Source organism: Siphateles boraxobius, unplaced genomic scaffold (assembly GCF_051911475.1).
Source record: "Siphateles boraxobius isolate OS27281-9 unplaced genomic scaffold, OSU_SipBor_1 32, whole genome shotgun sequence".
Lineage (NCBI taxonomy): Eukaryota > Metazoa > Chordata > Actinopteri > Cypriniformes > Leuciscidae > Siphateles > Siphateles boraxobius.
This window is the reverse complement of record NW_027508942.1, coordinates 4417901-4444946: the sequence shown is the minus strand read 5'-3', so window position 1 is coordinate 4444946 and position 27046 is coordinate 4417901. Positions and strand designations below refer to the sequence as shown.

Genomic DNA, 27046 nt, shown 5'->3' with positions numbered 1-27046 from the left:
TCAACCCCGTAAGACCTTCGTTCATCTTCAGAACACGAATTAAGATATTTTTGATTAAATCTGAGAGCTGGATCACTCCTCCATAGGCTTCTAACGGATTGACACTTGTTCCCCGAAAAGTTATTAAAGACATCGTTAAAATAGTCCAAGGGACTACAGTGGCTCAATCTTAAGTTTATCAAGCGACGAGAATACTTTTTGTGCGCAAAAACAAACAAAAATAACAACTTTATTTCAACAATTCATTTCCTTCTCTGTGGGCCTCGAGTCAGTTAACTTAGTGTGATTGCGTAGAGCTACGTCACACGTAGGCTCACTATTGGCTAGGGCTGTCACTTTACGTTCGAAAATCGATTGCACAATCGATCGGATCAACCAACACAAGTTTCGAAAACGAAAATAGGGAATCGATTTTAACTGCCTTTTTTTTTTTTTTTTTTACCAAAAATGTGTTTTAGTTTGACAGATCAATACAGTGCACAGAACATGTAGGATGTTGGGAAATAACAATGTCTTTTCTGTTAACCAAATGCTTTTTAATATTCGCTATTGCTTCAGTGCAAGTGAACAAGCGCGTTGTTACCGTTATTTGTTGCTTAGTGACGTGTGTGTTTTCAAGCAAGCCAGAAATGCGCAGATTCTGCAAAATACGCTGTATTTAATATATCATGAGGACTCACGAGTTGCGTATTTGCGCTAAATCCACGCACATTTGGCGTACACGAACTTCCCCAGCAAAGTGACTAAACATAGAAACACGCAAAATTGGCTCGTGATATGACAACGTTACCCGCCAAAGTTCATTTTTATCCGAATTTGGCGTGTGTCCATTTCAATCCTTGAATGTTGCACTCCTGTTTGTCACCTTGCAAAAAACTTCACGCCAGTAAATCATCAGAAATATTTATAAGACTTGTGCGCGTCTCAAGCGCCCTCCTTACGTTCGTCCTAATGCCTGTTAGTTGTCCGTGGATTTGTCAATATTTGCTGTTGAAAATGGAAACGTCTTTAGACATGGAAAAATCGATTTTACAATCGATTCAATGAACACATATGTCTCAAAAATCGAACAGGATTTTTTCACAAAAGTGACAGCCCTACTATTGGCCGACGCTGGTCATGTGTGTGATGTGTGTGACGTACAACAACAGATCATACGCTATTACACTAGTGAACTCACTCGAGGCCCACAGAGAAGGAAATGAATAGTTGAAATAAATGCGTTATTTTTGTTGTTTTTTGTGCACAAAAAGTATTCTTGTCGCTTGATAAACTTAAGATTGAGCCACTGTAGTCACGTGGACTTTTTTAACGATATCTTTAATAACTTTTTGGGGCTGGCAAGTGTCAATCCCTTAGAAGCCTATGGAGGAGTGATCGAGCTCTCAGATTTAATCAAAAATATCTTAATTCGTGTTCCGAAGATGAACGAATTTTTGACACAATTTTCATTTTTGGGTGAACTATCCCTTTAATATAAGACAAAGATAAATACAAACAAAATGGAACAGTCTGATGCAGCCCACAAGGTTTATTTAAACATTGTCCAAAAGTAAACTGTTGAGGACAAAATAAACATTTAATCTCCTAAAATGGAGAAGTCTGATGTAACTTAAAGGTGCACCATGTAAGATTTTTGCAGTAAAATATCCAAAAACCACTAGGCCAGTGTTATATATTTTGTTCAGTTGATTACTTACAATATCCCAAATGTTTCCAACTATTTGTAAATCATTAGAAAATAGCGATTTTAACAAAATAAATGGGACGTGTGAGCAGGTTTGAGAGAGTCGCCAGTCAATGGCGTCATATCCGCGTTACCCTCGGTTTCCACTTTTACTGCAGTAGAAACCATGGCAACATCTCGTGGACAAATGCGGAAGTTGTGTAGCGTCTATCAAGCTACTAGCTTGTTTCTCAGTCATTATGGAACAATTATTCTTTACCGTTTGCAGCTGGTTCTGTCGAACAAAGACAAGTCCAAAAAACGTAAACGTACGGGTCAACCAAACGACCCAAGAAGATTTTGGGACAAGAAGAGAAATAAAACCAGGATCAACATCGGTGTGGCATTTCCTAAATGGAGAGAAGTTTGTGATAAAACTTCAATTGACCCTTCGCTAAGCCACGCCCGAAAACCGCCACTGGCCAATCCTGTCTTAGCAACCGTAACTAGGTGCGGGAGGTCTGGCAAGCTTTCGAGCGAGGGAAACATGCCGAAGCGTTGTGCGTATGGATTGTGCTAATCTGATACCCGGTATCCTAAAAGTTTGGACGGGGGAAGTGTAATTTTTTCCTTCCCGAAAATCTAAAAGTCAAGGTGAGAAAGGATGTGCGTGGATCAAGCAGTGTGGGAGACCCCATTCACAAATAAGTGTCGATAGGATTACCAAAAACACATATTGCTTGGAAGTTGGAAATAATTACAGTTCTTTGTTCATAATGCACGTTTTAACGTAAAATAAGACGTTTAAAGACAAGATGGAGGCTCACTGACATACTTTAAAATATATTTCAGCATTTTGTTATTCGACGGTCTACTACCCCTGACTGAGCAACTTTAACCCAATCCGATCGCGGCTCTCCCGGTGTTAGTGTTATTCCACAAGATTTATGGATAAACTGTTTGTTTATAATTATTAGATTAGTTTCACATTTCACTTACCCTGCTGTGCACGAACATAGCTGTTCCTTGCTTTGTGTGTTTCCCATGTGAATGGTCAGCGTATGAGGCGCTGCTGCTGAGACTATAGGCTTTAGCTTCAATTTTTATTAAATTATTCTCTAATCGGTTGCATATTATGTCGCGGATAGATCCCTCGAATGCACACTGCAGTCCCCTTTGTCTTGCTCTCTCAGATATTTCACAAGTTCACCAAAAATTACTAATTATCTCATTGGGAATGTCTGACACCGGTGCATACACACTGTAATAGATGTGCTAGACGCGAAAGCTTGACAGGCGTAGCAACAGTAACTAAGGAGGGCGGGGCTTAACGAAGGGTCAATTGGACGGAGACACCGATATTGCATGTGTTTTAGTAGACAAGTGAGTGATTGGTTGGATTCCTTTACTGACAAAAAACTTGAAGACACAGAAGGCGGTGTTAGTCTTATTGTTTGAATGTCTTGTTGTATGCATCAAGCTACGCCGTTGTTGTTGTTTTGAATGTACGCCCTCTAGCGGCGGAAAAAGTTACATAGAGCACCTTTAAACATTGTCCAATACAAGTCTGAGCAGGACAAACATCTTTTTTTTTTTTTTTAATCATTTAAACTCCTAAAAGAACAAATTGGGAGTAGTTTGATGCAACTCATTAGTAGGGATGGGCATTTCAAGCAATAAGAATGTTTGAAGATCGCTGGGTATTATTCGATTAATCGAAAATCACACCCCTCCCCCACATGCACACACACATAGGCTACACACGTGAGAAAAGCGGAGCAGTGAGACCACTGATCTATATAATGACCGGATAGCTCATGACGCCAGCAGGCAGCGAAGCCACCGGAAGTGTTCGAGCGGCCATCTTAAGGCTCCCACGGCTGTTATACAGAGATTGGTGTCTCCAACGGCACTTTTAAGACGACCCGCTGTGCAGCATACAAGTGTAAAACGACAATCACAAAAGGATGTAGAAAAAAAGGTAGACTTGTGCTGCCTTTTTTGCATGTTACCAGTTTTTCGTATTCGCGATGCGTCTTGCGGTGGCTCTTCCTTAAGTGCCGAATCAGGTTCGTCGTATTAAATGTTTTGGACAATGCTCCTCCACGTGATTATTTTAGACGAATATGCTTGCGCTCTGTCAATGACTAGATATATTTAAAATAATGTAGGCCACTTTTTACTGGTAACAAGACATTTGGCATTATCAGGACACTGAAATATTCCCCCATTCCATTAGAGCTGCATTATTATTCCCTTGAAATTGTAATTGCGATTATTAATTGCGATTATCACAATTTACATTGAATATATATAGGCGTATTATAATACATGTTTACACAAAAATTGTTAACACACACACAACTGTCCCCCTTTACTTAACATACACATAAATTGTAAGAATGACTAATAGTAAAGACTACTAATAGATGAACATTAGGACTATGCTAAAGCAATTAAATAGCAGTCCCAAACTAGTTTTTGTTAATACAATGTTGATATGAGCCACCACAGTCATTTAAAAATATAAAAAATAACACAAAGTGAAAATAAAGTGGCATTTTGGGGTTATGGAAACGACACTTACCATAGTAAATACACAATACTAACAAGAACTGTTAATGAAACAGCTCCTGGTGAATAGAATGAAAATCATACCTGCATGTAAATCCTTCTCAGCTAACACGTGATTTATTGGTATTTTACTTTTATTTCGTGACTTTCTAATTTACATTGTAATTACGTTGCTCGTAGTTTCTTTTGCACTTTATACAGTGAAGCGATACACAGTGCGCGCTACGAGCACAGTATAACGGGACAGGACAGTAAAGTATGTTTTTCTGAGGTGAAAGTCTTTTTATTTCAGCGTACACTTACGTCACTGTGTGGTATGTCATATTGAGCTGGGTTTTCTGAAGTAGTCGTGATTCGCCTCTCATAACATAATTATGCTCTAAACACACACACACAGAGTGGATTTTCTTTTGTAATCGCGGCTTTGAACGATTACGTAATCGTGGCATCTGTAATCGTAATCGCAATTAGAAATTCGATTAATTGTGCAGCCCTACATTCCATTATATATAGCAGTTTAATGTAGTACTGACACTATAAAAGTCAAGACACCTTCATTTATAAAGCGCTTTTAACAGTATGGATTGTTTTACAGTGCAGCTTTACAGTGATAACAGAAATTACCGTAACAGATTGTTTAGGCTTAAAACTCTGTAAACTTGAATTTTTTCTCACACACTATTTTTTTTTGGTGAACTACACACAATTGCGATATATTGTTACACACATACTGCTTTCTTATTGTTCTGTTTCGACGACAGTCAGAATCTTTGCAGAAAGATTGAAAAAGCATTGAACACGGTCGTGGATTTAAAACTCAAATCACAGTATCATTACATTTCTTTTGCACCAAATCGAAATGTTGGTAAGACAAGCTGCAGCTAGACTTTTAGCAAAAAAAAAAAAGAGAACAAAGTCTCATTCTGTGTTTATTTTAAACCAGACCACGAATCCCGAGTGCCTGTGTGGATACATGGAGGTCAGAAGTCAGCTGATTCAGCACAAAAGCAGGCGCAAATGGTGCCAGCAAATATCCAGCTCTTCTCAGGAGAAGATTACTTTGAGAAACTCAAATGAAAGCAAAGCTATGTTTGCTACGAGTGTTGCAGCGCAGATTGTTTCAGTGTTTGTGTGCACGTGTGTGGACTAAGATCATTGTTATTCTGAGCAGGTGATCAGCGTTGACCCCCAGCAGCTGTGTCTGGCTCAGTGCGTGCCAAGAGTCTGCTTCTGAACCGCCAGCGCATTCAGCCCCGCCAAGACTTCGCGGTCGCAAGAATGAATGCAAATTCAACTAATCCTGCATTAATTGTGATACCACGCAATTTTGCGTAGTTTTTCTGCAAACAATGTAAACTAATGAAAGAAAAAAGCAATATTAGCCAATCAAAACTCCAAAATTCAAGGCCAATCATACACTTCAAGGGAGCTCTTTGGCCCTGTTTACACCTGGTATTAAGAGGAGTTTTGGTGGAACGAATCACAAATAGACGAGTTTACACCTGTGGCATGTTGCACAAAGTTGATTTCAGTTGCTACCCAGGTAAGTTCGAGATTAGTTTGAGCAAACTCTGGATTAAACTGGAGTTGACAATTAAGGGCTGTGCCGGTAAACTTGACAACCCCATCAACGCTTTTTCACTTAAAGGATTGTGTTCTACAGAACATGACTTTTTGCTGTGGAATCACAAAGCTATTGGTGTATAAACTGAATATCCCTCAGAAACAACTAACCCAGCAGTGTGGCTGACTTGGTTTTTCCTCATCTGACCAGTGTTACACACTCTAAAACATGCTGGGTTCTTTCTTTCTTTTTTAAACCCAAGTGCTGGTTTCATCATGTTGGGTCATTTTATTGGGCTGTTTTTACCCAGGTGCTGGGTCATTTTTACTGTCAATACAAATGGTCGATGGTCATTTGGTTGCATCCAAAATAGCATTCTTTCCTACTATATGGTAGCCTATGGGAAAAACAGTATGTGACAAGTATTTCAAGTACACGGATAAAAAAATAAAAAAATAAAAATCCATGTTGGCCAGCAACTTTAAAAAGAAGAAAAACACTAAAAGCAGGGCTCCAGACTAACTTTTTTCACCTCCACCCTAGAACCGTCCTGAAAAACAATTTGAACCGTCCTAAAGTGAATGTCAACTGTCCCAAAATCAAAATGTTGTTTCTGTACTTTGTTATTATCATCTATAGTTGTTAGTCACATAATAAAAACACCATTAAAAAACACCATCTTTATGATATATATTATATTTATTTAGCTCCATTCAAAGTAGTTATCTGTAAACAGGTAAAAAACAGATTTAATAAAAAATATCAGGAGTTAAATGCTTTTTTGTATTCATGCAGAACAAATCTTTTTTTTTTTTTTTTTTTGATATACAAAAATTAAGAGAAAAATACATACAGCTCAAAACTTTTTGAGTTGGTTGGATTAAACGATAACAAATAAATACTGGGCTCGTCCATTTTGACCCAGGCCTATGGTGACTAGTGAGTGATTTTCATTTTAGCAGTTCATCCAATAAGCAGCCCGAGGAAAACTTTGAGTGAAAGCTTCTCAGCCAATCAGCGGCTTCTACCCCACGTGTGGACTCTTAAGCCTGCCCACACTGCATCGTCACCACAAGTGATCCAATGACATGAATGACGTTGGCGCGCAAGCTTTTCAAAGCAAGCTCTATGGGGCTGTTTACACCTGGCCACTTCATACGTTTTCTGTGATCGGATAGCTCTCCGATCGTGAAAAGACCAGGTGTAAATGCCCTCCGAAACGCATTCGAGACGGATTTAAATCCGATCACTCAAACCACTTCAGGAGGAGATCTGAGACTCATTCCAGACGAAACTGGACAAGTCAAGTGTAAATGCATCTGGTTTTTGAAAGCACATGTAGATTTAACTCATCTCAACCATGCTTAAAAAATAAACGTGTGATAGGTAATATGTCATGTTATAGCCAGAAATGACGGCTCTACTTCAGCATCACCGCAGATGAGCGATCTATTCATCAAGCCAGCGTGCAAATTACCACAAATCAAAGTTGCAGACGCTTAAGACATAATCATCTTCATTAAAAGTAAAGAAGCGGAATGATCTCACCAGTGCTGTTGCCACTCTCTTATTGCAGTCTTTGATTTTGATTTTAGCTGATGATCAATAAAATGTAGCTCATATCTGTTGCTTTCAGTGACGTGAACTATATTAAATCTGCATATAGCGCGGGAATTGAAGATCGGATTTATTTCCGTTTTGTGAAAAAGACATTTGTGTCTCCAGATGTAAATGGAATCGTTTTGATAAATCAGATAGCTATCCGATCTGAGAAAACGCATGAAGTGGCCAGGTGTAGACAGCCCCATTGAGACAGACACAGACGGTAGCTATTATTTAGCAAATATGAAAAGCAAAGCAATCTGTTTTACCGTTGTTTAACCAGCGCAACATATATGAGATGTCATTAAGTCATTTGATAGATGCACCCATATGCACCCGGTACCGCGGAACACGTCTCCGGGTGAGTAGCGGCCAGTTATAGTAACTATAGTAACAGCATGAGAAGACGCGCTCCGTTGTAAATGTTAGTCAGCGTTTGGTCGGTTAATTTTGGCATTTTCTAAGTAAGTTAGCCTAATAGGATAGTAATAAATGAACACACATACAAAAATGTCTTTCGTCCTGTAGGCGTCCTGGAGAATATTTCTGTTCGTCCTAAACACATTTTCTATCGTCCCCAGGACGATAGGACGGCGTTAGTCTCGAGCCCTGCTAAAAGGGTGACTTTTTTTTGTAAAGCGCCACCGCGGAGGCTTAGTAGCACAAGCGGTGGTCCGCCAAAACACTTTTTTCTATGTGAATGCAGTTTTACATGAATATTATGACAGGAGTGAAGCAGAAATTTTTGTTTACAAAATAAATAATATGTTAGAAATGAAATGTTACATTGCAGCCATGGAAACGATTGGATTCATGAATGAGACCAGTTGTGCGTGTTGTACGTCACATCTGTACACATAAAGAAGAGTCTCGGCTAGTAGGCTGTGTGAGTGTGAGGATGTTAGAGGTGGAGATTTATAGCCTTTTCTCGCAGCACTTGATATAATTAAACTTATTAATTCAATGGCGGATCCAGAAAGGTTCAAATGACATCACCAGTGACAACTGGAGATTCACCCGTTGTAAAATGCAAAAGACTTCGGAGTGGCTACAGAAAAAAAAGAGACTGCGACCGGCTCATGCGGAAACGAGGATAAATATCGGAAGGGCATTAAATGTAGTCACACAATGCTGATGTTGTTGACGTTAATAATTTGAGAACAAAGAATAATTTGCAAGGTTTGACGTGATATAATAAGCTATCGTTAATCAGCGCGATTTACTCCGATGCTTTTTTCCCTTAGTTGGTCAAAACAAAAGTGGATTTTCCGGTGAAAATTATTATGTTGGTCATACTTCCAAAAAGTATAATCTGTGATCCTGAATGCCAGTATCCACATTCTCCTCAAAACATTGGATTCATCCACGCTGTGCCGAGCCGAGGCACAACCCACCTAAAATTGATAATTCTGTGAATAACTGCAATTGCAGATTTCGAACAGAGATGGCGACAAAGAGGGAAAACTACAGACTGCAGCTTTAAGGAACAGGTCACCCATAATGAACTTTTTTTGCCATCATTTACTCACCATCATGTTGTTCAGACCATGCATTATTATCTTTTCACCGTGAAACACAGAATGTGATGATTAGCAGTGCACTTTTGCATGCAAAAAAATATGCATTTGATCTCAGAAAAGTACTATAGGTAGTCCATACATGCACTATATTTTGTTAGAAGTTTTCGGATAATTCACTGATAATCTCTTAATTTCCATGCATGTTCAAATAGGGTGCATGGAGGCGTTTGGTCGGTTTAATGTCAGTTATACCGAACTTCATTGGTTTTTGCATGTTACATGATTGCAAATAAGCTTTGAGAGCTGCAGCAGAGGGGAAGATCATTGATAACTTACATTTCTGACCTCTTTTGAGGGAAATACAGCACTTTTTAGGAGCCTGACAGCAGCGAGAAGATTCTGATGCATGTTTGGAACGACACAACAGGTTGAAAACTATGACATATTTTTCACTTTTGGTTGAACTAACCCTTTAAGAGTGCAGAAAGACACATCACGAATACCCGGTGAGATCGATTTTAAGGGAGCTGTTGTCACGGTAACGGAGAGGGTTCGCTTTTGCGCGCAGACTAATGCAGACTAAAGAGGGTTCGGCATGCAGTGAAAAAAACATCACCTGCTTCTCAGAGGCAAAAACACAGTCATACCTCCATCTCTAGAATTCCTGCAACTAAACCTGTACAAATGTGTTTCCAGGCAGCAGCAGAAACAAAACACCTTTGCAACGGAGACACAAAAGATGAGACAATGCAACAATCACAACAACAGACCTAAAGCTTTTGTAAGTGAGCCCTACTTGATCACCTGAAAAGATGTTGTAAAAGTCAATCTAGCTCATGTATGGCAAGGCAAGTTTATTTATATAGCACATTTCATACACAGTGGCAATTCAAAGTGCTTCACATAAAAGGAAACAAATACAGTAAATAGGAATAAAAATGGAATGCATAAGAAATAAAAATAACAAGAAAAGGATGGAAGAGTCAGAGAGTTTCACAGCTGCTTGTTTTACTTTGAGATTTTCCCATGCTGATTGAACTGTGCCTGTGGTGTTTTTCTCGGATGTAGTAGTTAGTGGGGTTTACTAAGCAAACATCACAATTACTATTGCTCATACCTAGGGTTAATGATCTGAACAAAAACTCAATATTAAACTTCAATGTGTAACTTGACCAGCAGCATGTGTGCTCCAGGTCATGAATGATTCCTTAAATCACTCACGCATCAAGTTTAAATTCTGTTTACTCTGGTCATTACAGCAAGAAAATGGGAGTTTTATGGTTTGAAGAGATTTTAAAGCACTTTATCTGTTCTGCTGCCGTATTTCACCTCCACTAAAGCAATGCTAGTTCTGCCAAATCACAAATTAGGATTTCCCTAAGAAAAAAACTCGCACGCTCACATGCCTCCAAAGAACATTTCTGTTGATGTTCAGGACTTGGAAGGACACTGGCAGGAAGTGGCGTTCAAACTGGGAGACAAAGTATGTACTCTCTGAAGACTTGCCTTTTTCCGTCCAGGTCCGGGCCAAAAACATGCCGCTAAGAACCCTGTTTGTCTGCTCACCAACTACAATGTCCTTTTTGGGCAGTGCCAGTTGGGATACCAGCAGCCTTTGTTGTGATTGGTCTACCGCTGATGCCCGGTGTGATCAAAACCAATCAGCAATTAGCTGGTTTCAATGCGAAACGAGCCAGATCACCCAGTTACTGCGGTGTTTAGCCAAAGTTCGTAGTTCACTTGGCACCGTGCACCAACCAGCATACTTAAACCCCGCGAGTCGGGTGCAAAACTTGTGTTTTATCAAAACAACACACTAAACAAAATATACAAACAAAAACTGTTTATAATACTGTCAGCAGATTAAATTCAACAAGATCTACCCGCAGGATCTTAATTGTTTCTTCAACAATAGTCCTTTTTGCTGAAGCCTCCAGCTACTCTTGAGAAAAAAAGACTCTCACATCTGTCTCCTGAGCTTCAGAAGAGATCTCAGCAATGTCTCAAACTGTGCTCACATGTGCCAATACATGCACTCGGCGAATTCTCAGGAGACCAAATGATCCGAGCTGCTACTCACATTCATTTTATAGCTCTATGCTATAGTGACGCAACAATATGAACATTTTGGTCAATACTGATAACCAATAGGGTAAACATACCTATTAAGCTCACCAAAATCTACATTGAGACATTTTTTAGTGCACAAGATATTGGTTTTAGTACAAGAAGTTATTTTAAAATAAAATATTAATCTCTCCAACTATAATATTTCATTTTATTTTAAATGACAAAAGTATTTCAATTAAGATATCACATCATTAAATATAAAAAGTCTGGCTGTGCTTAATGGGTACATTTTGTACCCTTGAAGCACACCCCTGTTCCCAATAAGCTCACAACATGTTTTATGTTTATTTTAAGCAACCTTTTTAAAGAATAATTGAAAAAAAAATTATTTGAAGGTAGAGAGTCAATCACAGAAGCAACATAACTCTAAAATCAAGCACAGATTCTAAAAGATCAGATCTGGTACTCCTCTTGTGTCTAAAGCACAACTTACGCAACTGGTTGTAATTAAATTAACTGGCGTAAGCTAGTTACTTTACTTCATAAAGTTTGAAATATGAATATTTTTGTTACACAAACTCATGGCTTTGCTTCAGAAGGCCTGTATTAACCCCCCGGAGCAGTGTGGAGCACTTTTATGATGGATGGATGCACTTTTATGATGGATGGATGCACTTTTATCATGATAAATGCACTTTTACGATTGGATGAATGCACTTTTTTGAGCTTCAAACTGATGGTTGCAATTCACTGCCACTTTACAACAAAAACATGTCTTCACCGCGTGCTTTTCTTATCAGTGTTTGAAAGCAGGCGTCTATCAGAGGATCCCTAATATATCCACTGATTAACTGATCCGCTGATAGAAGCCTGCTTTCAAACGCTCCCGTGTGCATGTGTAAGAGCTCTGAAGTCGTTATATTAGAATAAACTATAATTCTGTCTAGATTTTGTCATCTCAAGGCTATGAAAAAAATAAGTTATTAATTATCTTATAAAGATTAACTTAAAGTGACAACCATCAAGTCTGTTTATAAGGTATTTACATAGACGTTCAATGTGGATGAGCTTAAAGGGAGCGCACACTGAGCTTAATTGGAGCAGCAACAATTTTGAATTAATAAACATTACGTAAAATTTAAAGGACAATATTTTGCTAAATAAATAACCTAGGTCATGTATCACTTTAATACATATTAGGGCTGCACGTTTTCAAGTTTTTCATTAACCGTTAACCGAGGCCCTTAGCGGTTAATACTCGGTTAACCATAGTCTACGCGCCGCAACCCCGAGATAGAGACACACGAGAAAGGGGTAGTTCATTTTTAACACCTTTAATAACTGCACAAAACATCTTTAACTTTTAGGTGGCAAAATATTGTTTTAGGCTACCTAATTCTGTGAATTACACTGCACAAACCAAAAGTACTACTGCCAAATGAAGAAGGGCCAGTTCTCCCCAGAACATAAAATATAAATTTTATTTTATTTTTCGTGTTCGCATTTATATGGAACAAACAATGGGACGTGGCAGTTCTGGAAGCGGCACTAAAACTTTCACAGAGACCTCAAACAGAATGCACAAAGCCTAAAGTTTGCATAAAGAATAAAGTTTGCAGAATGCATAAAGTGAATTTCGTTTTGTATTAATTGTATCTTAATTTTAATCAATGTTTCATCAACCAATTACCTGGAAATAAGAAGTAAATATAGCAGACATTAGATAATACGGAGCCGCCGGCGCGTGAACTGGAGCTCATCTCATAAACGAATTCCGAAACTCAGCGTAGGCTATAAGGTAGCATACTTGTCTCACAGACCTGATAAATAAATCTATATTGAAATGTCTACTTTTAAAAACAACAATTCAAAACGAAAGAAAACAGACTGCTCTCTGCTTATGTAATCCGTATGAAAAGTGCATTTCTCTCTCGTGTTCACTGCGAAGATCGCGAATCAGCATTGTCAACTTCATATTTCCAGCTGAGTGAGCCTGCAAACAATTAAAATGTCTCCTTGCTATATTTGACATATTCATAATCATTACTTTTGCCTGTTCTTTTTGACAGCTTTTAGGTTATTGGCAGCGCAACCCAGGCTACATTACATGAACGCGTCAGCACCGAAAACATGGAGATGGAGATTTTTTTTAAATAATCGCACAACCTATTTGATATTCCAATTAAATAGGCTAGGCTACTCAGTTAGGCTACTCATCCCAACCAACTATTAAAAAAATGTTTACTTGTAAGCGGTCTTTTTACATGTTAGTTTTTTTCTGTGAGCGGGAATTGAAAACCAGGAGTGGACTGTTAGCGAAGTGATTACAGAATGCTAGAGTGGAGAGAGGAACGTGCTTTCGCTCCACTCCAGGCTTTGATCACATCCCCCTCAGCAAGGTGAATACACCTCGTCTTTCCTTAAAGGTATTGTAGGTAGAAATCCCCAAAAATACTTTTTTCCAATTTTTTTCAAACTGTCTTTATATATCAATGCATAATTAAAATGTAAGTACTCTGGAAAATAAATTATAAAAATCGAGTGTCTGTAGTTCTCTCAGGACTGTAATAAACACAGCTCATTATTCCATTCGGGACGAAAGAAATGATTGGCTGGGGCGACTGTCACTCTCCCTCGCTACCATGGATACCACCTCTGCTGATACAGGAGGAGCCCAAATGCGCGCACCCGTTTGAAAAGGAACGGAAGCTAGTAATAACAAACAATTATGGCAGAGAAAGAACAGTCACAATTCTCAGTAACGTTACCTGCATATAGAGGCAGCGAAGTCAAACGAGTTAAAAAAAGGAAGACAGTATTTGAAAAGGCTATGAACAAAAAGTCTTTGGATAAATAAAGAAATCATAAGAGAGTCGGCGTGGCTTTCCAGCGTCGGCTACTACTGAGTGATCTCAAGGGGCTGAAAAGTGACTCCATGATGGCTTTATTTCTGCTGGACAGGTAATCTTGCTGTTTTCATTTTGATGGCATTTATTTTTTCATGAAGCATGTATCACTAGCACACCTAACTACCTAATATTAGCTACCTAACGTTACGTAGCATAACTTACGGTACTGGCTTAGCTATGACAGTGTAACTTTGGTGTCGACTAGTATAACGTTACTGTTAGTGAGCCAGGGTTGAGACGATAAATAAGCAATAGGCCTATCTGCAGTCGAAAGCTGTTTTATTTAATTTCGCCGAATCTAACTTTAGGTTAAAAAGTTTAGGGGATCTATTTTTATACCTAGCTTTACCCTCTGCCTAAACTGTGTTCCTATTTTCACCGTGAACTCTACCTACTCCGTTTTTTTCACGTTTGGTTTGTTGTTATATGCTCTACATATGTTTACATATGTCTTTATGTTGTATCTGTATGTGCTATACAATATATGTTGTGTGTGTGTGTGTGTGTTATATTATCTTGGGTCTGCAATGCAGTTGTGAGAAGGTGTTTGAGTGTATGTAATTCAGTTTATCTGTAAACAATCTTATGTTATGAATTTTACAAATTCACCTTCATCACAGTGTAACTGATAGTAACGGCAAACGTGTATCAATGAAGCTATTTATAGCTTTGCCTTATATTGAGTTTGATTCCGTTACGAGCTAGTAAAATATTTTAAACTTTACAAGTATCGTTATGCGAGCTGGATAGTGAGTACTAACAGCCATGTTAATTGTTTATATTCATACTGATAAAGTTAGTTATTTTATTACTTGTGATTCTGACATGATGTCACTACATCTGGTAAAGCTGGTAAACACGTCCGACTCTTCCAGCTGAGCGAACGGCCGGGATCGCGCGTTCATTTGTTTTGGGGGCGTGGCTTTGGAAGGAGCCGAGTAGGGAGGGAGTGGGAGTTAATGGAATAATGAGCTGTGTTTATTGTAGTCCTAAGAGGACTACAGACACTCGATTTTTATAATTTCTTTTCCAGAGTACTTACATTTTAATTATGCATTGATATATAAAGACAGTTTAAACAAATTTTGACAAAAAGTATTTTTGTGGATTTCTACCTACAATACCTTTAATTTAAGACCTATTCAAACTAAAATTAAGACATTACACTATTTGAGAAATGAAAGCCTATTTACGGCCTTAAAATTATGAAAAGTGAACTTCTTGTGGACAATTCAAATGTCTGGGAGCGCTCTGGCGGTGCAAAAATGTATTACAACTAAATTCAATGCACGCCATTGACGCCACTTAACCGAGCAAAATGTTTCACTCGGTTACGCAATTTTTAACGGTTAATCGGTTAATCGGTTAACCATGGACACCCCTAATACATATCTTAATATGAACAACTCTTATTTACAATATCTGTGAAATTATACTTTTTCTAATTGATGTCACACTGAAGCTCTATGATTTTCATTGTAGTGCACCCTTTAAGCTCACCTGATAATAATATGAAATATTATTAAAATTAAAGCAGTGTAAAATCACAGACCATCAATAAACTGTAAATTTATAATATTTTGGATTTAAAAGTACAAGCCATTAATGCCTGTGAAGTAATATATTAGTGTAGCACACAATCTTATACAGCTAGTAAGGTAACTACTTTCTGTAGCATCTGCGTTATGTTGCTAAAACTATCTTTTGGATCTATCGTAATTATTTCCCAGATCCATTTCACAGGTTATAATATGCAAAGGTCTAAACATTAATCTCTTAATTTTGCAGCAAGTAGTTATACTAACCAAAAATAAAGGCTTAAACATTTAAAAAATGCACATTTAAGGGGCCCCCCCTTTTGGTGAAAGTTTTTAGACAGCTTTCAAGATGGCCACCAGACAGTGTGAACACATAGATACCCATATCTCAGTCTGCAATGGTCTGATTTGCTTGAAATTACAGGAGGTATGTAGTAACAAACACATCAATTGGTTAAGACATCAAGTAGGATAAAACATTATTTTTTTCTTATTATAATCTGATCTGAAATTTGGAAGTGTGCTTAATGGGTACTTGAGCTTAATAGGTACGTTTACCCTAATCCTTTATATTTGGAAGCCGATAACCGATATATTGGCCGATAAAAATAAGAGCCTGATTGCAAAAACAAAACTTTTACCATTAACATCCCAAGTAGGGGTGGGAGATATTGACAAAAATGAATATCTCGATATTTTTTTTCAATATCTCGATATCGATATTCAGATGATATTTTTGCAATCCTTCAAGGAAATGTGTGCAAACTGGCAAAGAAGGTCCAGTTGGTCTTTTGACTTGCTGCATTTGACCTATTATTGTATAGAATTACTAGTACATAAAGATATGAGACATTATTGATTTAAAGACTCCTAAACTTTTTAAAATAATAATGTATTATTCAATAAAGTCTTTATTGTTCTTTTATATTCTTAATAGGGGTGTAACGGTTCACAAAATTCACGGTTCGGTTCAATAAGATACAGTGGTGACTGGTGTCACGTTCGGTACGTTTTCGATACAGCAAAAATAAAGAAATGCCATAGAAATTTCCTATTTATTGAAAGAAAAATGATTTTTAAATAAGTGTGAGTTTTCCTACATCTTGAAACTTTTAGTTTTATAAATGGGGGTAATCTTTGAAGGATGAACAAATAATGTTTTGGTCATCACATTAAAAATAACATTTAAATAACATTTGAGTTTTGAAGTGCTGGAAAAAGATGTGTGACGTACTTGAAAGCATATAATATTTCTGCCAAACATGGTTACAAGTTAGTGTTACTACCATAGACAGTAAAAAAAAATTTAATCCATGGTGAATGATCTGTGGACTTAAAACCTATAACTAGTTCATTCATGGAACAATGTTTCTCCTGGTTTCCACGTCAGCGCTGTTTGATCAGTTAATAACGGAGAAATTGTAACGCTTCTCACTAGATCTCTCAGCGATGTTATTACTTAAGTGGCGAATTCAAATGCTTTGTTTACTGGATTTCTTATGTAGTAACGGTGTCGCTTAATTAAGATCGGCTCGCGCTGCACTGACATTCGTCCGAACTGATAAACGGTCCGTGAAGCACAAAACAATGAGTTTCGTTCCGCTTTCATTACATTTGCCATTTGATGTTGCGCAACGTTGTGCTGTTCGCTCCAGCGCGGATTTTGGTCGGCAGGGAAAATTATCCAACCACCGGAATGGTTCGGTTTTTATACAACGCAATTTTCTAATGATGCAATCGCGAAGCTCGCCACTTGAGGACGCCACAGACCTTCAAAAAAAACTTTTTAACTTCATTTTTCCGCAAACAACGCATATTTAGCATTTTCTAGCAGATATTTTATTAATCCTACATCGGCTTTACTCTTTACGATTTTGGATTGTTGCTTTAACCTAAGAAACGTCATAACACACAGGTAAGAACTTCGTTGTTGTATATTGCAAATTAGTAGCAGCTTACTCTCGTGCAATTGAGGAATGATCGTGATTTTGTACAAAAAATAAAATAAAATGCAGTCAAACAAACCCCTACAGTATTAAATTCGCTACATATAATTGTTTAGAAGGTTATAGTGTGCGTTATTTGTTTTCTCTTTAACTTCCTTCAGCTCTTTTCATTTTTGGGGGGTCGGATTATACAAATTATGAAATATTCCATATCCCAATTTTGCATATCGTCCAGCCAACAATTTGGATATTATCGTCTAAACGATATATCGCCCACCTCTAGTCCCAAGCACACAATTATAATGTTCTTCTCATTATGATTTTATCTAGCCAATTTGACTTGCGCTGCACATGTTGCACTTAACTGTGTTTTTATTTTTTTTAAGTGATTCCAATCATATTTCTGAAGTGTCTCAGCTAGAAGGAAATAATCCATTATTTATTGTCTTTAATATATCATAAGACTTTCATATCAGGCCAATAATGATGACATTCAAAATGAACATATAGGCCCATCGGCACATACCGATATAGTGGTTGATATTTTGTGCGTCCCTACTCTTTACTCTTACTGGATTACTATCAACTATCAAGTCAGTTGTGTCTATTTTTATTTCTCCATTGGAAGTTTGGGAGAAAAAAAACAAGATGAAGTTAATAATTCAGAGTCATGAAGTCTCCTGAGCTATAAAGAGCAACATCTGAGCATTAAAATTGCTCTAATGAATAAAAGACACTGCCATCAGTCTGATATGTTGCAACATGCCTTGTGATATGATCCAGGTTTTGGGAATTTGCTGTTGTTTGCATGCTGCCTTTGGGTGAAACAAAGACTGGATTAATGATGATTTAACCCGCTCCAAGATAATCATAACGTCAGACATATAAAGCACTCAAGTATAAAGCCTTTTGTCCAGAAAGCACACTGATTCATTGACAAAACATGATTTACACCTGTTTTCCCACACTCTAATGATACTTTAATGAGTCCAACACAAAGGCTGCTCTGTGCCGCTCTGGTAGAGGGTGTTAGCGTGTGTCAAGGTGTGAATGTGACTTTCCACCAACAATTTTGGACAAGTTTATTCAAAATAACCCATGTTTTTATGAACTCAAGAGGACAAAAACAAAGCTGATGTCTCCAGATGGAGAGCTTTAATGCACTCTTAAAAATAAAGTTTTTTTAAAGGGTTAGCTCGCCCAAAAATAAAAATTACCCCATAATTTACTCACCCGCAAGCCATAGGTGTATGACTTTCTTCTTTCAGCCAAACACAATCGGAGTTATATTAAAAAAAAACTGTTTTTTTTTCCAAGCTCTATAATGGCAGTGAATGGTACCCAAGATTTTGAAACCCAAAAAGTGCGTCCATCCATCAAAAAAGTAATCCATTCAACTCCAGGGGTTAATAAAGGCCTTATAATAACTTTATAAACTATAATCATAGGCTATATGTCATGCGTCAGGTCAGAGGTCACTCTTCATGTATGGCCTTTACTGGAAGCCAGTGATTGATTATAGTTTATAAAGTTATAAATATGGACATTTTACTTACAAAAACCCATCTGGAGCCGTATGGATTACTTTTATAATGGATGGAAGCGTTTTTTGGAGCTTCAAAATCTCAGGTACCATTCAATCCTATTATAAAGCTTGGAAAAGCCCGTTTTTTTATTTAACTAATTTAGTTCGGTTGAAAGAAGAAAAGTCCTGTCCACCTAGGATGGCTTGAGAGGGTGAGTAAATTATGGGATAATTTTAATTTTTGGGTGAACTAACCCTTTAATACACTCTTAAAAATAAAGTTTCTTTAACATCCATGGAACTTTTGCATTGCACAAAAGGAGGAAAAATGTTATTTAGATGATTAAAGTGTTCTTTTGCAAAGAAAGAGTAACAAATGTTTCTTTTAAGATTGTTCGCTGAAAGGTTACCCAGAATGGTTCTTCTATGGCATCACGGCGAAAAACCCTTTAATTGCAACAGTGTGTGCTATAAAACTAATAAGAAATGACTCTGGATCTACTCACCAAAATATTCCTTTTTCATGTGCAGCTCGAGCTCTTTCTCCAGCTCCAGGGTGAGGGCCTCCAGGCGCCGTTCCGCCTGACTCGGGCCGCTGTCCCGGGATGGAGTGACCTGGTACGGGAGCTTGAAGCGCTGCCCCCCGGTGCCCGTTTTCCCGTAGCTAAACGCGATATTGACGTCTGAACTCTCCTGTTGCGGTTCTTCCAGCACGGGAAACGTTTGGAGATGAACACGGTGGCCGTTTGGCTCAGTGAAGTCCTCCGGTAACGGGATCTGGAGCTCAGGGTAAGCGCTCATCGATCCCCGGGAGCTCCGCGAACTCCTGGAGCTGTGACTGGAGATGCTCGACCGGGGACTGATCACGCAATTTGGTCGCACGCTTCCGTCCTGACTGCAGATACCGGGGATAATCCCGTGAACCGCGGAGTTCTCCGGGTCGTGGTTGCCCGCAGGCGTGAAGCGCGAGTCGGAGTAGCTTGAACGCGGGCTTGTGGTGCTCGACCTAGGGCTTATGTGCCGCTGATCATAGCCCATGCTGATACCGCTAGTTCGGTTGCTGCTCGGTTTGCTCCCGCAGTCGTAACCAGTGAGGCTAGTTCTGGGGCTGGAGTGTTTGCTGGTGTCACTGGCCGTGCTCGCGTAACTAGACCGGGGACTGATAACGCTGTTCCCCCCGTCCTGACCGGGTGACACCAAGCTGGACCGCGGGCTGCTGATACTCGACCTCGGGCTGGTGTGTTTGCTCTGATCCTGCGACGAGTGAGTGGAAGCCAAGCTGGACCTTGGGCTCGTGCCCACGTACCTGCCGTCGGGGTTGGCCATAAATAAGCTGTTGCTCCTTGCGCCCGAAACGGGCACCTGTTTCCCCGGAACGAGCCCGTCATATGCGCAGCCGGTGCTGTACCGGTGCACCTCCGCGTGCGTGTATCTCCTGAGACGGTCCGACGCGCCGCTGTAACACGGCAAGGCAACTTCAGATTTGGTGCAGTACGCGTCGGGATCGGGGTAAACCGATTCCCTTTGCGGAGAACAGAAATCCAGAGGCACTGAGGGTCGGTTACCGTTGACGGAGCGCACGGGAGCCGCGCCGTAGACTTTGTTCCCAGAGCTGCCATTCATTCGCTTAGTTTTCTCCATGTCGGGGTTCGGCTCCGCGTACATCCCATCCTGATAAACGTCATATATGGAGAGGTTTTCCATCAGTTTGCTCGCTCTGCGCCCCGGATCCTCGTCATATTCATCCATGTCGCGCGGCGAGTTGAGGGACGTTGAACGCGGGAGCGCGCGGAGCACCAACTACAACACAAACTGCATTTTAGACGGAAAAATGCCGCCTCAGGCGAGCCATCGTTGACTGTTCGCGCTTACTTTAGTCCATCATCGTCATTTCGTCACGATACATGATCCCCGTGTGTCGATTTGTGGCGATACAAGCGTCGTGACAAAGTTTCCTCACAAGCGAACGTTTGTCAATTTCAGTTTTTGTAAAGTTGAAAGGTCTTTACAGTCAATGGCGCGCTGCGCGGAGGAATTTTCTCGCTTTGATTTTACGTGATTGTTTCTGCAAACTTGTTTCCAGCAAATCCAACTCTCCTAAAATCCCCCCCGAGAATTTCGCAACAATCTGGAGAGATGTTTAGTGCGGAGACGAACAAGAATACGTGTTTTAAACGATGTATATAGGACTAGTTTGTGTGAGAGGAATGCGCGGAGGGAGACGAGTGGCGCTGCGGCGCTCTGGAATGTGGTTAATGCCGGAGCGAAACAATGATAGAGAGCAACTCAGCAAGGGGGAGAAGAATCCTGAAAAAAAGTCCTTTGGAGAGCCTATGTGTGTCCACTTTCATCCAGCGGGCCAGATTAAAGATTTAACCACATAGACCAGCCCTCAGAAAATAACTAACATCTAAACTGAACATCTCTAAACTTTAAACATGAGGCAAATCTTTTATGCTATTAAATTGTTTATATTCTTGAGAGAATATAACGAGTATTAAAGAAATACCTCTGTGCAAGTGAAGTCTCTATTTATGATTTGTAAAATTCTACCTGTCTTGTATTTCCCAGGTAGTTCATGCATCAAAAACAATAGTGCTATCATGCACGTACAGCAGGCGATGAATGTTTGAAATGAATCTGGGGGAAGGGCAGATCCCAAACATTTCATTGTACATCAGAGACAAAAGCTATTGTCACGAACGTATGTTTTCCATCACCATATAATACAGCGGCTCACTTTTGATACACTTTTAAAAGCAAGCACACTTTTCAAGTGAAACGTTTGACAAAAATGGTTTGGGTTGAACAACTAAAACTAAAAGTTATAATGAAGACATTGTATGACTTTGTGCCATATTTGTTTGTGGTTAGAGAAACATGTTGATAATTCATGTGATGAGCTGCACCTGGATCACCACTGACTGAGAACTCGAGGACAACTTCATATGTTTTCTATTCAATGACATTCATACCTTTTATGCAATACTTTTTTTATACAGAAAAAGCTAATATTTAAGCATATAGCCCATGAATTATGCTTGCATTAATTAATAAAATGTTTGTTTCTTTGGATAAAATTGTATAATGCATAAATGCAATTTAGTGCAATGATACAGCGCAAAAAGAATTATATATTTATACACACCAAACTGTTATATTGATAACAATTTGCACTGAAAAAAAAATTAGAAGATGCATACTGAAAGCATTTTTGCGATCTCAAATGCTTACAGTACATACAACATATATAATTTATTTTGACCAAAAAGCACAATTGTATTTTTAAGTAATTTAATACTGTTGTACACTACAAACAAGTAATTTCATGTTAATAAGGGAGATCATTTAAAATCCCCAAAAGATTAATTTAAACCCACTGAGGTAAGGACAAGAGAGTGGAAGTGCAGAAGAGCGGAAATAAAAAACAAAATTATCAGGGTTTAGTTTTATTGTGTACACTACTGTATCTTTACAGCTTTCTACAATATAACATCCCTCATGTGCACTGATATGAACAAACAATGCCAATGCACATTTCAGTGTCCCACAACCGGAAGGCAGGACAGAACCACTGCCGCAAATGCGACCACCAAAACAACATCTAAAATTAGTTTCCTAATTGATGACTGGCTGCTCTTTTTCCCGTGACCTCTGCCTCGAAACCATTGCACAACATCTTCCAGGTCATACTCTTTAGGCTCGTATCCCAGCTCTTCTCGTGCCTTACGCATACTGAAATAATGCGTGACGCCCGTCTTGTAGACTTCAGTACGGGTCAGCAGGGGCTGGAAGTTATAGATCCGACCCACCACATGGTGAAGCATCTCGGTCAGAAACGCGAAGAGGTATATGAGCGATATGGGCAGTCGAAGCGTGGGAAACGAGTATCCCAGACCTTCAACAAGAGGCCTGAAGAACTCAAAGTTGTTGACAGGCCTTCCATCAGAGATGAAATAGGGTTGACCGGCGGCACAGTGCTGGTGCTTTTCAGTCAAAGCCTCGGCTGCTAACAAGTGAGCGGATACTAGATTATCCACATGAACGAACTCCACAAGACTGTCAGGATCTCCGTACACAAACCTAAAGATCCCCTTCTCAATGTAACTAACGATCCTGGGCAGGTGCCGTTGCTCCCCGGGGCCGTATATCCCAGCTGGACGCAGGGCACAAGTCCGTAAGACACCTGTGCTGTTATTCAACTGTGAACCGTTTGCTTTTAACACCTGCATCTCAGCGATAGACTTGGTCCTGGAGTAGTGATCAGGGTGCAGGTGCAAGGGCAAGTAAGGCAGACTTTCATCCCCGTTCTTAATCTCCTGACCACCAAACACTACGTTATATGTGCTGGTGTAGACCAGTCGGGGGACTCCGTGTGCCACGCAAGCCCTGAGGATGTTCTCCGTTCCCTTCACGTTCACCTCGTCGATGAGTTTCGCATTGAGCTGCTCCCGTCCTGACATCCCATAGGAGGCGATGTGGAACACGCAGTGAACGCCTCGAACGGCTTCTTCCACCTGCGCGTAATCCCGGATATCTGCCCGCGTGAACACGACTCCCTCGGGAAGCTCCTGGCTTGGGGGATTCACATCAAACAGCACAATGTTTGAGGAGGTTTTGAGGAGAGCACAGGCAAGACTGAAAGACAAATCAGCTCTGCGTCAGCGAACAAGCAAGCTTTTATTATAAAGTGGGGGAAATGTGTAGGGCACAACAGGGCTAAAGGCACACCTGAAGAAAAATGTGCTTTTCACTACCTCCCATAGTGTATGATTGCTGAAAAAATATATACTTTTTTTGTTTTTGTTGTTGAAACATTGATGCAGCAACAGATTTTGTGTGAAAATAAATCATAAAAGAGGTTTGTTTGTTTAAAAATCGTACAAATGTATGAGTTGGAAAGGTGGGCTTTTACCCCACAGACAAACGGGGCAAAAGACACAAAGTATTGATACAAATACTTGAGCAAAAATATATTTTTTAATTCAATTTAGATATTAAAATATATATATATTTTTTTATCTAAGTTAATGCTTGTTCAAAACAATTACTTTAGCAAATTTTGTACTATTTTCGGTTTATTTTGACAAAAGAATTCATTTTTGTTACATAAATATACTGTCATTAAAATATGTTCATTTAAAAAAATACAGAGATAACATTTTTTTTTAAAGTTACGATTCTGAAGGCATTGAACGAGATCCCACAATAATTTAATATAGCTTTAATGTAATAACAAATAAATATTTAATTTGACATTTTATCATATGATATGATTAATACCACATTTGTAAACATGAAGGTTTCATTATAAATATGTTGATTATCATATTTATGATAGACAGACAGACAGATCAGATAGCAGTGGGCGCCTTTTACCCCAAAATACCATCCTTTTACATATTCTTCATAATTTTTGAGCCATCTAGTGGTTTAAAAGTGAATAAAGTCAAATGCGCCTTTAGCCTCGTTGTACCCTACATTTTATAATCCTGTAAAAATGTTAAGCAAAAAAGTACGTAAACTGAAAGAAAAATATAGGATTTTGCGATATTTTGCAAACTTTTAAAAATCCTGTCAACTCAAGTTTTAAATTGTATTAAATTGTAAAAATGCTACGCTGCGTCCAAAATCGCATACTCTCTTGAGTAGGAACTTATTTTCAATAAGAAATTACTTCATGACAACTAAAAAAGTATGTTTTATAAAGTATAAGTGTGTGTAGTATGAATTTAATCCGGTGTTGTCATTATCATGTGACCTCGTCGCTTCACTGTCATTAGTAAATCCTCTCCTGAAAGAATCTCACTGAACTCTTTTGCGTATAAAAGTACTCTTGTACTGTGAATTCAAACACTTCTTTTGTCACATACTGTTTTTCGCCTACTATATAATAGGGAAGTATGAGATTTCGGATGCAGCCCTCTTAAAAATCACTTAGTGATCATAGACTTTTGGACAAATGCATTTATTTATTGCATTTAATACATATTCATAATACATGTTAAAAAAGTAGAAGACTTTAACAGGGGTCTTTAATTAACCTGGTTCCTGGTGGCCCAGTGAGAAGCAGATGAAATCATCAGCTCATTCGTAGAAGAATAAAAGAGGGACATGACTGTGTAAAATAAGGGCATAAAAATGTGTACTTTTGTGGGGTTTGCAGGAACAGGATTAAGGATCTACTGTACTGTACTGTAGTGTGATGGCGCCATCTAGTGGTTCATGGAGGTACTCCTATTAGGGTTATGTGGAAAATAAGACAAAAAGATTGTAACACTTACCGGAATCCAAAATAACCTCCTCCACCGGTTATGAGGAAGATTCTGGCAGTTCTGTTGACTTCCATTGTGTTAAAGAAGAAGAATAAAATCTGCAAAAAGTTACAACATTTTAGGCTTATACTATACATACATAGATCAAAATAATATACATACATAGGCCTATACTCACATAGGTCAAAAGTTTGGAAACATTTTACTAAATTTTACTAAAATTACTATTTAGTTTTTGAAAGAAGTTTCTAATGCTCATCAAGCCTGCATTCATTTGATCAAAATACAGAAAAATAGTAATATGGTGCAATATATCTACATCTTGAAGTAATGGTTTTCTATTTTAACATACTTTAAAATGTAGTTTATTCCCGTGATCAAAGCTGAATATTCCGCATCATGACATCATGAGTCCTCAAAGTCACATGATCCTACAGAAATCATTCTAATTTTTTTATTATCAATGTTGGAAAAAGCTGCTTAATATTTTTTTAGAAAATATGTGATCCGTTTTTTTCCAGGATTCTTTGATGAATAAAAAGTAAAAAAAAGAAAAAGAAAAAAAGAACATGCATTTAATTAAAATAGAAATCTTTTGTAACACTACCGTTCAAAAGTTTGTGGTCAGTATTTTTTCGTCCTTTCTTCTTTGAAAGAAAGCAAATTAGAAATTAATACTTTTATTCAGCAAGGATGTGTTAAATTGATAAAAAGTGATAGTAAAGATTTAAACTGTTAAAAAAAGATTTCTGTTTTAAATCAATTCTGTTCTTTTTAACTTTTTATTTATCAATTAATCCTGAAAAAAAATATCACATGTTTTAAAAAAATAAGCAGCACATCAAATTAGCGTATTAGAATGACAGATCATGTGACACTGAACCGTCTATGCACTGAACACACGTTTTGCTAATCATACTATTATAGAATTAATTGCATTTGAGTGAAATGAATGATCATGGTTCAGTCAGACTATGCTATGCTATGATTCAAATGATGTCTAATATTCATGCAGACTCTGGAAAGGGATGAGTTGGCAGCAGGTTGAACATATTAATCATAACATAATTATATTAATCACGTACTTAAATGACTTTGAAGTCTCTCGTGCAGTAAGGGTTAGTGTTAAGTAACAGTTAGTGTTAAGTAACATCGATGTGCTTTTATATAAAAAAAAAATAAACACGACTTTTACAAGATCTAACAGAATCTGCACAAAAAAACATCCTACGCAGTCTGTAAAACGGTTAACCTTATAAAACATTGATATAAATATAAAGACATACCAGTACAATCGCGGTTTGAATCGATCGCAAAGTGTGTGTAAAACCTACACTTCCTAGGAAACACGTGAATGGGCGGGACTACACGGTCAATCGTTCTCATTGGATAAGAGTGAGCTGTGCCTCGCTGTGATTGGCTGAAAATGGACTCTGTCCGATGTCCATTAGGAAGAGATAACAGATGCACATGAGTGTACATTGCTACTATTTTAAAATACTTTTTAAACATATGCACTGCTTATATGCAGTGTGGTTTACGACGGTGTTGCCTTTGTAATACACACTAAATTTCACATCAATAAAGTATTTTAAAATACTCTAGAATAGAATTCTATTCTATTCTACCCTATTATATTCTAATCATTCTATTCAGACTCAATTTAATCTATCTATCTATCTATCTATCTATGCCTCGATGTTCAGTACTTGCTATACTGGATATTATTGTTTACATATTTGATTGTTTTACATACAGTATTGCAGGTGCCAGTATTGATAATAATCATAATAAACATTCCTAATGACTGATTACATACATTTTTACTGATTTAAAATGTAGATTTGAAAGAGAGAT

At 38.4% G+C, this 27046-nt stretch overlaps 2 protein-coding genes across 3 annotated transcripts in view; both read right to left on the bottom strand.

The window, feature by feature from the left end:
* The window catches only part of wtip (WT1 interacting protein), a 56949-nt gene extending 33555 nt beyond the window's left edge, over positions 1–23394 (bottom strand). The window contains exon 1 of the mRNA XM_077194670.1: positions 19421–23394. Within this exon, the coding sequence (XP_077050785.1) occupies positions 19421–20663 (1243 nt within the window). The 5' untranslated portion in view covers positions 20664–23394. The remainder of the gene's footprint in view (positions 1–19420) is intronic.
* On the bottom strand, positions 22351–26544 carry sdr42e1 (short chain dehydrogenase/reductase family 42E, member 1). 2 transcript variants are annotated; one of them, XM_077194694.1, is made up of 3 exons: positions 26472–26544; positions 25199–25287; positions 22351–23552 (listed from the first exon to the last, which is right to left on the bottom strand). In XM_077194694.1, exons 2-3 carry the CDS (start codon positions 25261–25263, stop codon positions 22454–22456), a joined length of 1164 nt encoding a protein of 387 aa, XP_077050809.1. In that variant the 5' UTR covers positions 25264–25287; positions 26472–26544; the 3' UTR covers positions 22351–22453. The 2 variants fall into 2 exon arrangements, with proteins under 2 accessions (XP_077050809.1, XP_077050810.1); XM_077194695.1 differs by having other exon boundaries at positions 26476–26539.
* Positions 26545–27046: the final 502 nt, after the last annotated feature.